Raw genomic sequence first — 15,495 nt, forward strand, 5'->3', positions numbered from 1 at the left:
GGGTAAGGGGGGGGGGGATCACTTAAAATCAGGCAGAGGCAACTTGTGCGCGCTCTGTTTATGGAAAGTACCTTTGCCCAATTTTGAGTGATTTCCCTCCTCTCCCAAAGCCCCCTGCACTGCATCCCATGGTGTTCAGGAGGGTCCCTGTGCTATTCGAGAGGCTTTTGGGCAGGCAGAGATGATGTAAAAATCCCCTTGAAGGAGCCTCCTTAAGATTCAAGCCATTAACTTGAAGAATGAAGTGTTTAGAATTAGTGTGTGTGGGGGGGAGCGAGGGTGTCAGGGGAGGAAGCATAACTCAGTTGTGGAGCACCTGTTTTGCACAAAGAAAGTCCCAGATTTTATCCCCAGCATCTCCAGGTAGTGCTGGAAAAACTCCTGCCTGAAACCCCAGAGAGCCGCTGCCAGTCACCTATAATTTATTTGTCTTTTTGTATTTTATTAATTATAATTTTTTGTACATAGAGATATGGGGAGAAAAACAAATGTGTGATTTCGTTCTGAATCTTTGTAGAATACTTGAGAAAAACTTCCACAACCAGAAACAAGAGTATGAAAAAAAGATTGAGTTGCTCAAGGCAGAAATAAAAATTCTCAAAGATGAAAACGATCAACTCCAAAATCAAGCTCAGGAAAAACAACAAATTCAGGATGGCTTAAAAATGGAAGTAGAAGAACTTACAAACCAAGCAAAGGTAGGGTAACAATGGAAACAGATGCGTTCTGTGACCAGTGTTAACAGTCAGTTTTATCTTGGATTCTTCACTACAAAGTACAAATAGATAATCCCAAGCAATTCTATATACTGAATGTTGTAATTGCATTTGTTGCTTATTTCTGGGCTCAGTCTACACTAGGACGTCCTCCTGTGGAAGCCAGATGGATATGCTCTGCGTCTCATAGGTAGCACCCATTCAGTTCAGTGGGCCTTGTACAGATGAACGTCTTAGGGGATTGTGCCCATTTGTTATATTTTTAATCCTACTCTGCTCCAAAAGCTTAAAACAGGTCATGGTATATGACATAAAATCATAAAACATAAAATCAGCTCTAAACAATAAACTACATTCCAACAGCTTTTCAGAAGTTTGGGATTTAATTTGGGATGGGGGGAGATAAATTTCCCCAGCTGTGGTGGTTTCTGTAACTGGAATATGTTATTGTCACTCTGTTCTCCACAGAGTGAGGGACATGTGTTTTGGTGCACAATCCAAGCCCAGGATGGCTTGTCACAATTTATAATGCAGTATCCAAGTTTGCCATTCATAAAACAAAGAAAAATGTAATATTAAAATGTGAAATCACACTATCTCAATATTTGAAGGCAGTTTGGTGGGGACTGCTGTGACAAACCTTTTTTTACCATCAAAATCTGGTAGACCAGAATGGCTGGTCTAATCTTTAGATGAGTGAAGTCAGTGTGTGAATTGGCACAGGCCCTGTATTACTCTGGAATGCACAAAATTAGTGTACCTGACACCCCAAAAATCTTTATCCTATGGTAATTTTAGAGCTTCGGCTATTGGGCGGTATAGAAATTAAATAAATAAATAAATAAATAAATAAATAAATAAATTTTAGTATTGTCTTTGACTTTGATTCCAAGTATGTTGATGGGCCCCATTCACATGTATCAGTGGCAAATCGTAGGTCAATTAACCCACGATTTGCTGTGATATGTGCCCCGTGTGTATCACCAGCATTTTGAATATGCAATCTCCACTCAGCCCCATTGGAGGTTATTCTGTGACGTGCGAACCTGGATGCTATGGGTTAATCTTAGTTAACCTAAGAACTAATTATAGGTTAACTGTGTGTCATTTAACACACAATTAACCCATAGCATCCAGTTTTACGTGTCATGGAATAACCTCCAATGGGGCCAGTCAGAGGTTGCGTATTCAAAATGGTGATGGCATGTGACCCTGGTAAATAGTGGGTTAATTAACCCATGATTTGCTGCTGTTACATGTGAACTGGGTCATTGAGTCCAAGTAAACATGCTTTAAACTGCAGTCTTCTAATCTTCTCGTTTCTGCCATTCACTTTATCCGATTGGATTGTGTCTCGTTTTATAAATGTTTGATGCACTTAAGACAATCCCTGAATTGCAAAAAGAAATTGAACTCATTCAGACACAAAAACTGGATCTGGAGAAGCAACTACAGTACCAGAAGCGGGAAATGAGAGGTAATTTGAAAACATTTCTCATTCAAAGGGTTAATATATGTGGGTGTTAGCTATCATATTGATTCATTCTTCTGCTTATTTGAGTTGTTACTGTGCATCCTCATGTATGCAAACTTGCATGTGTATATGTGTACTGATGACCCAGAAATATAAGGGTATTTTACAGAGACGTGGTGAGCACACAGTCGATCCTGCACAATACCTACTTACTTAATTTATTTATTTAACAATATTTATATACCGCTGCACATAAAAAGATTTTGGAGCAGTGAACAGCAAGGATAAAGAATAAAGCACCATGGTAAAACAATTAAAACATTTTAAAGGAAACAAGTTCCAATAAGACCAGATTTAATGAGCTGGTCACTCAAGGAAGGCTTCCCTACGTCAACCAAATGGGTGAATTACCTACTTGAAATGGGGAAAATTACAGTCAAGGAACACAGCTTTCTTTTGCCAGAAATGTTTACAGAAAGAAAAAAATTAATTTAGTATACCAACCCCCTAGCATGAGACAGGAAGATTATTTCCAATGTAACAGGTAGGGTAAGAGAAGGACAGAAGTAGGGAATACAAAGGAGTTCACTTCCGGTTTGATCAGAATTACTTGGAAATTCACAGGGGGCATAGGCCACCCTAGCTTTCACAGGCTTTTGGTCACAAATTCAAAATGAGGTAAAGCACCGCAGTTTCATTGACAACAGGATGCACCACGTTGTCAACAATCAAAAAATGCTTTTCGCTATCTGGATGAGTGATCAAGTAGCTGGTTGAGCCATTATTAGGAAACTACACTAATTACTAGGGAATTACAATTACTACAGCCACATAATTTGGCTACAACAATAGAATTTAGATTGAAGGGTTTTAAAGCGAGGCTTCTTTTTAGACCCGAACTAATCCAAGGAAAATAACAAACATGGAGAGAAGCAATAGGACTAAGGGGGAGGAGGCAACTTGTACTTGGCTTGAGACTTTAGAATACCTTCACATAGCATCATAGGCTTTCAGTTTATCCACTGAATGGGTAAGCCACTAAATTCAGAGTGCCATAACCCACTCAGAATGCCATAACCCAGTTGTAAAGCACTGCTCCCTGGGATTCCTAGATGCCTACAGGAAGTAAGCTGTGAAGAGATCACTGGCTGTCCAGGGTTTCAGGCAGGAATTTTTCCAACCCCTACCTGGAGATGCCAGGGATTGAACATAGGACCTTCAGTGCACAAAGTAGGAGCCCTTCACCCAAGATTCAGGAGAGATAAAAGAAAGTACTTCTTCACACAGCACATAGTTAAACTATGGAATTTGCTATCACAAGACATAGTGATGGCCACCAATGTGTATGGCTTTAGAAGGGGATTAGCCAAACTAATGGAGGATAAGGCATCTAGTCATGATGACTGTATGCTACCTCCAGTATCAGAGGTAGTATGCCTGTGTACACCAGTTGCTAGGGAACATGAGTGGGAGGGTGCTGTTGTACTCATGTGCTATTTGTGGGTTTCCCACAAGCAGCTGGTTGACCACTATTTGAACAGAATGCTGTAGGCTTGTTGATGTGACCACTTCTTGTAGTACAGCTAGGATGGGTGGGTACCAGGCAAGTTGGACAGGGCTGGGCTGGTTCTGCCTCACTTCCAGCCATCAGATTGGACTTTGTGATACAAAATAAATGGTTTCAGTGAAACATTAAATATAGTCTATAAGACTGTGCTGCCAAAGTGGAAACTCAGTCCTCATATAAAATTGTGTATTTATAGACAAGATGTCAGACATTACAAGGCAACTTCGTGAGAGCTATGACTTTGCAGATGTAAGGAGCAGGTACAGATATATTCTTCTGGCTTTTAAAATATAGCAGCTTTAAACTTCATTTTCGAAAGCCCATATTTGTTTGAAATTCATTTGCCATAGTTTTTTCCACCTTTTGTCTTGTAATAGATTGTCTGCTGAAGATTTTGAACATTTAAATGAAGATGGGGAACTCTGGTTTGCCTATGAAGGCCTAAAAAAAGCCACAAGGTTAGATGTATTTTCTGTCATTTGGATATAGTTTTGATTTGAATATTGATGGAATAATGTAGGCATCATAATGAAGCTTCAATATAATCAGTTGTTGCTCTATTGAAAGAAGCCATTATAGACCAATACTGCAAGCTCTTAGTACTGTGGGGAAATGATCTTAAGGGATTGCACATTTGAGTAAGTCAGCTTTGCAAATCATTGGCCGTCCTATGGACTTCATGGAGCTATATTCAGTTCAATACAAATTTAAAAATAAATAAAAGAAAATAGTACTTGAGGGAGGGGTGTCATCCGCTCCCCCTACTCCACTCACCTAAACTCTTTCCCCTTCTTGGCTGCTCCTCCCTGACCCCATGTCAGTCACCATCATCACTGCTATACAATGCACTTGTCCCAGCCATTTAAAGCCAGGACTGGAAAGATGGATCAACACTTCTGATCCAAAAAGACCAAAGGGTGATGGCTAGAGTTGCGTTGACTTTTGGTTTTGAAATTGCTGTGCAGTTCTTTATCAGCTGCTCTGAAATACAACCTGCAACAGCTGCTCTCTGTGGGCTGCATGTCTGACTTTCTCAGTGGGCTTCCTTGCTTTAAAGGGTTACTGGCTTGGAAACTTAAGTAGAGGACAATTCACATTGGCGGTCTTGACTTTAAATGGATAGGGCAGTGTCTTTGGAAAGCATGGCAGGACAAATGAGTCAGCAGTGTGCCGAAGTGAATTTCTTCTTCTGTTTGCCAAGGGGCTATTGCATGGCTGAACTGCATCATGTGGATAAGTAGAACGCTGGAAATCAGTTTCTGTTTCTGAAGCTCCATAAAACTTAGCCTTAGAAACCTTGGTTTCCTGTTTGGATTCATAAAACTAAATCTTGGAAAGTCACCTGTGCTGGGCCTTGGGAAGCTGCTGCCGGTCAGAGTAGAAAGTAGTGGGTTGCATGGCCTAGTAGCCTGACTCAGCAAAGGCAGTCTCAAGTCTTAATCATGGGTTTGTGTTCTGATAAGAGAATTAGTACTGTCTTGACTGCCAGAAATGCAGATTTTATGGTAGTCGTCGTTGTGTGGGATATGTTTGAAAAGGCCTTTTCTTTATCACCACAAGGGTTTAATCTGGAAGTTTTTATTTCAGCAGTTTACATCTAAATAGTTTACATCCACTGTGTTATCTCATGTCTTTCTTCTTTTTAATACTAGGTATTCAGTCTGTATTCAGTCTAGGTATTCAGTCTATTAGGGCCGCGGCGGCTTAGTGGTTAAGACGCTGAACTGCAGACTGGAAGGTCGGCAGGTCAGCAGTTCGAGACCCGAGTGCCGCGTGACGGAGCGAGCTCCGGTCTTCAGTCCCAGCTCCTGCCAACCTAGCAGTTCGAAACCAAGAAATTGCAAGTAGATAAATAGGTACCGCCTCGGTGGGAAAGGTAACAGCGTTCCGTGCACCTCGGTGTTCAGTCATGCCGGCCACACGACCACGGAAGCATCTTCGGACAGCGCTGTCTCTTCGGCTTAGAAACAGGGATGAGTACCACACCCTAGAGTCGGACACGACTGGTTGGGGACACCTTTTTATTCAGTCTGTACACATTAGGGGTTTGATCTAATGAAGTTGTCTTAAACCCTTCTTGACTAACTGTCTCTCATGCCAGTAAAACAGAAAAGAGAGAAATCAGTTTGGATTAAGAAGCTTTCAGGGAAAACCACCTTAATCATATTTAATGAACCTTGAGGGTGCAATCCTATGTGTGCTTAGACAGAAAGAAGTGCTACAACTCCCAGCATTACTCAACCAGCCATGCTGGCTGGGGAATGCTGGGAGTTGTAGGGTTTTCTTCTGTCTAAACAAGTATAAGATGCCTCCTTAGACTTCTAAACTTGGGTATCTTAAGCCAATACAACTTTTTTCTAGCTAAACCCTTTTTTGTAGTAGTCAGTTGAAGTGCTTTATTTTTATGTTGGATGGTTCTTGGTCTTCAAAAGGATATCCATTGTGTCAAGGATCTTTGTACTGTACTATTACATATGTACATATATATATCTATATTTCTGTCCCTTTAACAGAGTACTGGAAAGCCATTTTCAGTCGCAGAAAGAGAACTATGAAAGGGAGATAGAAGGTCTCAATTCTAAAGTTGAACATCTTAGTCAAGAAATAAACCACTTACAGAAGCTGTTCAGGGAGGAAAATGACATAAGGGACAGTATCCGACTCCAAGTTGCCCGGCTAACCTCAGAAAACATGGTGAGGACTAAACATTATAAACTTAGAAACATCTTTTTGAAACAAATTGCCTCTGAATATAAACAGGTAACCAATTATGCAAGACCAGCTGCTGCTGAACATCTGTAAGTTTGAAGGAATTCATCTCTGTTTGGTGCAAGGAGGCATCCAACAATGGTTAACTCCCCCCCACCCCCGTTCCCCAGGAAGGGCATTATGCCGTAGTCTACGTAAATCTTTACGTAGACTACCGGGACCAAATAAGGAACGCAAATGGTGGCACCCATAGGCCGCCGCCATTTGTGTACGCGCTTTTTTTTTCCCCAAAGTCACCCGTGATAGGCTACGTAACGATTTACATAGCCTATCACAGCTGACTTTGGAAATCTAGCCGTGATAGGCTACGTTAATCGTTACGTAGCCTATCACGGGTTTGTGGTTTTTTTTTACACTTTGTAATGGCGGTGGCGGCAGCCAGTCGGAAGACCTGCTGCCGCCCCCGCCCCCAACGAAAGGCCGACGAACCGCCGCCGGGACCCGCTGCCGGGACGGACATTCGCCAACAGTAAGTCCCATCCCGCAGGGGGAGGCGGGGGGGCGGATAATTTCACTGCCGATTTCGGGGGGCCGAATGCGTTGGCGCTCGGCCCCCCGAAGATTCAGGGAGAAAGTCTCCGCCATCCCTATGAACCAACTATAGACTTGGTTCAGAGAGTTTTATTTATCATTTCAACTCTCTCTTTCTCTGTCTCTCAAAACAAAGTTTTAAATCTAGAAGAGAGCAAAATCTAGGTTCGTGCAGGGCTGCAGCAGTAGCAGCAACTGCTAAGGAACTCTGTTAGTTGCTCAGGAGGTCTGTTCAGAATACCTGAGAAGTATTTCTAGTCCTTGTACTGCTGGGGAAGAGAGCAAGCAGCCAGTTAGAACACAGGCATAAGGAGCATCTTCTGGACTGAGGTCTGCTAGAGTGAATTGGAAGATTCTTATCTCTGCTGATTGTAGAATCCCACAGTTCCCCACATACATTGATGCAGAACGTGAAAAGCTTCCAAAAAAATCAATTCTGCACAGTATTTCATTATAGCATGTTATATTTTGCGGCATTTAGTAAAAATGTTTGATTTAATTTTAAATCTCAAAATAACATAAATATAGCCCTAGTTTTGTGAGATGTCTACTGATGCGCCAAAGAAAATAAATTGTTCTACAAAATACGAAGAAATTACTTTTTAAAAAACACGGGGAGCTTAAATTTTTATGAAAAATTGTTGAATGATGTAGGTATTTGAATATTTCCTCCTTTTGTATGAAGATGATCCCCGATCTTAAGCAGCAGATTTCCAAGCTTCAGAAGCAGAAGGTGGATCTTGAAAACTGTCTTCAAGATGAAGCTGAAAAGAATAAAGGTAATTTGCCCTATAGAAGCTGAGCTTTGCAAATAAAAACAATGTCTTCTGTCATGGATTTTCTACTTGGGAACCTTTTGAAAAGGAAGGACCACAGATAAGTGGGAGAGCACATGCTTTCTATACAGACAGTCCCAGGTTTAATCTTTGGCATCCCAAGTTAAAAGGTTCTCAAGGACCAGATCTGGGAAAGACTCTGCTTCAGACCTTGGAGAGCCACTACTGCTCAGAGTAGATAATATTAGCCTAAATCAGGGATGGACAACTAGTGGTGCTCCAGACGTTTTGGCCTTCAGTCCTAGCCAGCATAGCCAGTGGTGGGGCATGATGTGTGTTGTAGGCCAAAACATCCGGAGGGTGTTTGGCCTACAGCCCCTGGCCTAGATGGATCAACTCTGTTTATGCACGGTTTTTTATGTTTAATTTTGCCATTTTTATGCATGTTCGGATTGTATATATTACCCAATATTCAATTTTTTTTAGAAGGCAGGAATAAAAGATTGTCCTTGGGAGAAATGGTGCAACTCACCATAATGACTTGGCCATAGAGGGAACTGATTAAGTGCGTAGATTATAGCAGGATTGTACCCTGGAATATTGCTTATCATAAGGCTTAAAATACTTCTGGATTTTGATTTTTTGTGAGATAAAAAATCTAGAATCCTTAAGTGAGTGACTGTTCTTCTTTTGGCTGTTGAAATTAGGTTGAAGCAGCCAAAGAATCAGGAAGCAATAATCATTGTGATTATAACAGAAGGATTTAAAATTGTCTATGGTTTTTATGTTTTATATTTTAAAACTTGCTGGTGCTTAGATCAGTCTTTTGTAATCCTGTTGGCTACATAATAAACTGTATTATATTGTGCAATTATTATAAAGTATAATGTTTTAATTATTTTTATGCTCTTTGAAAATGTTTTTCCCTCTTATATGTAGTATTTTGTATTATGAATCTTGCTGAGTTATGAATATGATCTTTGTATATTTGATGGACTGTGGAAAATGCAGTGGCTTATGACTGATATTTACAATGCAGTTTTCAATTTTAAAATTGCTTCTCCTGACGGTTTCTGTCTGACATGCAGCTGTTGGTTCATAGTCTCACTGTCCCTAATTAAGGGGAAAATTCTAGTTAGCATAATGGAGGACTTTTAGGTGAATTATGTATTTTATAGTCCTGCTTTGTAGAATCATAGAATGTTAGAGTTGAAAGGAATCTTCGAGGTCATCAAGTCCAACCAGCCTAGTGCAGAAATCTTGCAACTGCCGCATCTCTGACAGATGGCCATCCAACCTCTGCTTGTATACCTCCACGATATGAGAACATGGTTACTGTTAATGTATTAAAGTAACAAAATTCCAGTCTAGGTTACCTTAGTAAAGCTATATTCTTTATTACTAAAGAGAAAATGGAGGAAATGGGAGATCTGTTGTATCATAACATCGAGGGGGAAGGAACACAAAGAAGGTAAGCAATTCAATCATTTTTGTTTTTTACATCTGAAAAGATGTTAGCTACAATTTATCTGGGTATTTAACCTCATAGAAAAGGAAGTAGAGTTCTAAAATGAATATTTTGTTGGCTATTTAGTGAGAAATTGTTTCTGAAAGGATAGCCAGCCTTTGAAGTAGCTCCTATAGCTTTCTTTTTAACAGCCATTTGATCTGCTACAATTAACAAGTGATCATGATTAGTTCCCTGTCTGCATTTGCAGACCAGCCCCTTTTTAAAGGGAGAAGAGCAGGCCAGGCCCTATTTTCCAAGGAAGGCAAAAGGAAAAATGTGGGTGAGCTACAAATGGCTGGAAAGTAGAACTTAAGAGACCATTTCATAGTAGGAGTTTGCTTTATGTGCAGAAAAGAACCTAATACAGTGTTATGCCTTTTAGAGCATTACAAGTTCAAAATGAAATACACACTAAGGAAAAAGAAAACTTGATAACCACATTTCAAGAGTTTGAGGGGACAAATGATCACATGGAAAAACAACCTGAAAGAGAGAATGAAACCAAGAACAAAATATACCGGGATGTGGCATATCTTACCATGGAAAATACGGTGAGGAAAGGAAACCTGGTAATGGATTGTTTAAGTGCTGCTAACAGATAAACACACATCGCTCTTCTTCACCCCTGTTAAGGACTCCAGCCTGCATGCTTCTTCCACTGGCCCCACCCCTTCTCCCTCTAGCTCTGTGCAGGAAACCCTTGCTTACCCCCAATCACTGATCAGAGATAAGAGCTGCAGTTTCCCAAGGAAGACCATCTTTCTTCAGTCCAGTGAAGGGAAACCCCGCCCTTATCTTCAATCACTCATCAGAGATAACAGCAATTTAAAGGCATCTAAACTTTAAATGCCTTTACATTTTAGAATTGAGCTTTACTTTCTGTGCCTAAAAGCTGTTGCACTAGGGCTTGCTTCTGAGCAGACATGCCTAGAATTGAGCTGTGCTTTGTGTGCCTGAAAGCTCTTGCACTGGGGCTTACTCCCAAGTAGATATGCATATAATGAGCTGTGGCTTGTATGCTTGGTGGGCAAATGTCCAAATTGGTATGAACTACTTATGGCCTCGCCCAGTCTATCCTTGGTCCTGCCCCCTGCTGGAATGTGGCCCCTGAGACCCTTCCCAAATTGAAATTTAGCCCTCCAGCTGAAAAAGGTTTCCCACCCCAGGCCTATATCGAAATATAAATAGCTGAGCATGACCTAGATATTTTTAGTTATGTATGAATAGAGAGAGGGGACCGAAATACATATCTGCCATGCAGCACAAGCCTATGCCTTCTTACTGGAAGTATGTCTGACTGAGTTCATTGGGGCATCCTCCGAAGCAAGTGTGCTTAGGACTGCAGACCCCTTTCCCTAAAACGAGGTGCAGTTTCAGTCCCTTGTAGTTTGATATGCAAAGGAAAAAAACAGTTTGAAGTTCTATAGTAACATGATTAAAAAGAGTGATGGGGATATCCTTCACCTATAGTAGCTCTCCCCCCCCACCCCCACCATGGTTTCTGTGGGCTGTATCTAATGTTGGTCCTACCTAGAGTAGAATCATTGAAATGAATGGAAAATCATGACTAACAAGTCTCATACATTTCAGTGAGTTTACTTTAAGTAGGACTAACATTGGATACAACCTATGGGGGTTTTCTTCTGCCCCAGCACTGCCATCATGTATGGGGAAACTGCTCCTTCACTGGGCTATCCCACCTATGGGGTTCCTTATTTTTAGCAAATGCTTATATTTCAGGGCCTTAGGAACTCTCTGCCACTATAATTCAGCGTTCCACAAGCTGCTACCAATTCTGTTAAAATTCTTTAAAACCTTCTAGTAGCTGGTATAAGAGGCTTAGATGTGAGATAGACACCAACACTAGAGACAACATGAACTATTAAACAAGTTAATTTATTGAAGGGGCATTTTACAGATAAGGGAATGCCATTATTCACTTTGGGGTTTTCAGAAGACTGCTTAGTGACAATTCTTAAGAGACACTGTTGTACAAGCCTCTTAGGGCACAGTCCTATCGGGATAGGTGGCCGCCTCTGAACTCGGAAGTGACTGCCTATCTAATGCAGGGCAGGAGGATCGCAGAGGGGATCATCTTTGCGCTTCAGCCAACCTGCATTTAGGCTAGACAGCTGATTTCAACACGTAGGATATGTCGTACCAGCATTTCCGACTTCCCCACCCCGACACGGCCCCAGGAATGCCCCGTTTTTGCCGCTCCTCGTCTGAGCGTGGGGCCGTTCCGCACTGCCTACATGGTAGCGTGGGAGGGGGTGGAGGTTGGTTCTCAGGGAACTGACCTATCCTATGGCCATCTAGCTTCTGACTAGCGGCCATAGGATTGCTCCCTCCATGCCTTCTTTTACCTCAGGCTGAATTCCCTAAGCCTCCATCCCAGCCAAATACACTCACAACTAGGTAGAGTCTTCCTCTGACTCCCAAAGCTCCTCCTGTTGTATTTCTGGCTGCTTGGGTTTATCTGAGTTTTTACTGCCTGCTAATATAGGCTTCTTCTGGCAAGATCTTAGGCCAACCTCCTGGCATAACACATGTACCTGCTCCCTACTCTTGATCTTCAACAGCCAAGTATGGTTAGCCCACAGAGAAGGAATAGCTTACTATTTTCTCTCTGCCCCTTCAGAACCTCGCTAAGCAACTATTAACAGGCCTTTGACAGTAAAAAAATACAAAACCCAAACACAAGGCCTCAGGTCTTCTCAGATACTTTATTGCCTCACAGAAACCACACAAAATAAACATTGCATAACAATAACCGTTCTGTACAGAACATTTCTTTACACAACCATATGAATGTTGTAGGTTGGATGCCAACTACATGTTGAGCTCATTCCTAAAGCTGGATTCCACATGCTTCTCTATCAGATGTTTAAGAGCTACCTTGCAGTGGAAAAAGGGTTGTGTCGGCCATTGTTTGTGAGCAGCAGTTTTCTGTTCAGTATCAACATATAAGCCAAACTGTTGCCCGTACATTTGCTATCAGATGAAATGTGGGTAAATACGATTCCTGCTCCCACCCCCATACACTTAACTCATAAAATGCCCATTGACTTCAGATAAAGGTTTGTAAAATTAACCGCTAGTTCAGTGTGGCTGCTTATGTTCATAATACTTTGCAGAACTATTACTTAATATTGTTGAACCAAGAATAGACTTCAGTGGGGCTGTGACCAAGCTAGTTTATTAATGGAGCTATGAAGGATGAGGAAATTATAGAAAATACATTACATGGTAGACCACAGACAATTATCTGTGTGCTTCATAGCAGTGCCTGCCAGGAAACATTCATTTGCAACATTGCTCCAAATCTTGATTTTCCTGTCTCCAGTGCAAGTAACAGTGCAGTTTTTTCTGACATGACTAGCATTGGTCAGTAATAAATCAGCATTTTATCCTGCATGTAGGTATATGTTTGGGTAGCATCATAAATAAAGTCAAAATTCTGTAATTGATGAAATGAGGATCCATCAATTAATGAGGATCATTTTTTGTGAACTCTATTGGACATTATAGGATCTAGAGGAAGAGCTGGATAAGAAGGATAGATTAATAAAGAAACTTCAGGATCAGATCAACACTCTTAGAAAGTCTATAGAAACAGGTGAGTGCATTTAATATATGCTTGAAAACTTTGAATTAGAAACTATATGGAAAATACCAATATTAAGGTCATAATTATGGGAGTTCACAGGAGCAAGTTCATCCTGCTGTGCTGACTAGCAGCTGGAATCCTTTTAGGAAAGATTTGCTACAAAATTCTAGAAGCATAGGGCTATCAAAGTTTGCTTTTGCCTGGAACAGATATAATGCTGGCTTCTTTCACACCATGGTTTTTAAATTGGCAGATGGCTTTGGGGATGCACACACTGTTCCCATCTCTAGACCAAATTCCTCCCCCCTTTTCCATTACACGTGTACTTCTGCTAACCATGATTAGCATTAACCAGGTTAGCACTAGCCATATTCTCCTGAAACCATGGTTACAAATCAGTTTCAAACCATCATTTCAGTTTCTGGTTTTCAGAACCATGGTTAGTGCCTTTAGAAATTACACTAAATTATGGCTAAAGTCAATGAGGAAAAGGGTGGAGAAGAGAACATATATCCTGAGTCTGGCTTCAGGTTTGCAACAAATGCTGTCCCATTTGAAACAATACCAGTTTGCAAACCATGATTTGCAGGGAGCCAGCACTGTATCTGCCCCTTTGTGCTGACCAAAAACCAGCACCTTTGTGTGACATAATTTTGGTGGCATTGTCCATTGCTGTTGTAGTAGCTCTTGTTCCAAAACATAATAGTTTGCAGTTGTTGTACTTAGAGTCATGTTCTTTACTATGAAAGGATTTGTCACGGCATGATTTCTGTCTTGGATCTTTTTCTTTAACTTTCTAATGCTAGTGAAGAATTATTTTTGCAGTAAATATTTATTGATATTTAACAGCCAATGAAGTGCCCATGTCATCCATGATGAAAGAATATATTGGAATGTTGCAGTACAGAAAAGAAGATGAAGCAAAAATTGTTCAGAATCTGATTCTTGGTACTTCAATAATATTTTGAATTTTGGCTAAGTATAATCATAATCAACAACAAATAGTTATCAAATTGCTAAACATGTTTGGATTCTGGTCAGTATTAATACTTTTTGTCTTTATTTCCTTCCTTCATCCGTCTCCTTAAAAGGACTATACTATACTGTTCTTTAACTGCTTCAGAATACCAGTGAAAACTGTGTCTCATATCTTTGTTTTTTTCCTATAACTTTCCTAAACTGTTCATTCCTGAACCTAAACACTTGGAAGACTCCAGGTTCCCGAATTTGCTTTTCCTTCTCAGAACTACCATTACTGTAAGTCACTTTCTTAGAAACACTGTTTGAAATTAAAATTGATTTGGTGTCACCTCTACTGAAACATTTCCCCTCATTGTGTTTAAAACACTTCTTCCTTCACAAACTAGTCCCAAACACCAGATCTGTGTTTTCTATAATCTTCTCTATCTTTCCAGGGACCCTGCAAAAATGATGTCCCATCCATGACTTCCTCCTTCCCCATTTGTAACACTGTAGAATATCCTCTGCATTCCTCTCTTTTCATTTCTTTCTCTGAAAGTTTTAATTTCATTTATGCTTCCATAAACAGCTGTAATTCTCTGTTTCTTTCCAGTTCATTTCCCATTCATTTTCTATCTGCAAATCTCACTAGTAATATAATATTGTTTATGTACTTTATAACACTACTTTGTATTTTATATGTTTTCCCTAACACAATTGCTCTTCTCATAGACTAGGTTTTTTGTAATACACTTCCAGACTGCCTAAATTTAAAGCTGCTTTAAAATTATTTTGCTACCTATGAAAGGACTTGCAATTTGATAACTTCTGTGGTTACTCATTCAGCCGTAGGCAGTTTTTCTGCATTTTTATAGCATGATTGTCTAAGGGCAGTTGTATCTAATTTGTACTTACCAGTGAGCAGAATTTGCAAAATGCTTTCAGAGCAGTGATGTGGAGAGAAAGCTGGTAGTTTGTGCTAATTTTCTTATTTCTTGGTCCTTTGCTTTTTTTTTAATGGTAGAGGTCCAAAGCAACCTGATTAAAGAAAAAATATTATTGGGAGGTGGGGGAGAGAAAATTAACTGGTAACAATGTCCTTTCCTTTTTAAAAAGGACTAACATGTTCAGTTATTTTCTATATAATACTTAATATACCAATTGATTCTTGGATTCATGCAGATCTGAAGCCCCGTGGAGTGGTAGTAAATATGATACCAGGGCTTCCAGCTCACATCCTCTTTATGTGTGTGAGATATGCAGATTATCTGAATGATGATGGCATGCTGAAATCTTTCATGAATATGGCAATCAATGGTATCAAACAAGTAATTAAGGTAGGAATATTTTGTGTATAATTGGCTTTTCATATGTTTGGCATTGCTTATCTGCTGGAGTGTTTTCAAAGGACTGAACTGATATTTACCTAATGGGAATATTAAAGGTGCTGCTGCAGGGGTGTTGATGCTAGAAACACTGCTTGGCCAGATGTCCAGGATTGTATTAAGGCAGCCCCAAATCTGAGACCAGCTCCAGCACAACATTTTGCAGCCATGGACTGACTACTGAAATGATTCCCATG

At 40.4% G+C, this 15,495-nt stretch overlaps 1 protein-coding gene across 1 annotated transcript in view; it reads left to right on the forward strand.

Annotated features, from left to right (window-relative positions):
* The window catches only part of MYO5C (myosin VC), a 75,405-nt gene that overhangs the window by 51,093 nt on the left and 8,817 nt on the right, over positions 1–15,495 (forward strand). The window contains exons 25-35 of the mRNA XM_084817073.1: positions 518–698; positions 2,100–2,193; positions 3,954–4,017; positions 4,135–4,215; positions 6,271–6,451; positions 7,743–7,836; positions 9,241–9,304; positions 9,726–9,894; positions 12,875–12,962; positions 13,803–13,901; positions 15,096–15,250. Coding sequence (XP_084673199.1) covers positions 518–698; positions 2,100–2,193; positions 3,954–4,017; positions 4,135–4,215; positions 6,271–6,451; positions 7,743–7,836; positions 9,241–9,304; positions 9,726–9,894; positions 12,875–12,962; positions 13,803–13,901; positions 15,096–15,250 — 1,270 coding nt within the window. The remainder of the gene's footprint in view (positions 1–517; positions 699–2,099; positions 2,194–3,953; positions 4,018–4,134; positions 4,216–6,270; positions 6,452–7,742; positions 7,837–9,240; positions 9,305–9,725; positions 9,895–12,874; positions 12,963–13,802; positions 13,902–15,095; positions 15,251–15,495) is intronic.

The sequence above is a fragment of the Heloderma suspectum genome, chromosome 11 (genome assembly GCF_057233095.1).
Source record: "Heloderma suspectum isolate Gila_16-S chromosome 11, 16-S_ref, whole genome shotgun sequence".
Taxonomy (NCBI): domain Eukaryota; kingdom Metazoa; phylum Chordata; class Lepidosauria; order Squamata; family Helodermatidae; genus Heloderma; species Heloderma suspectum.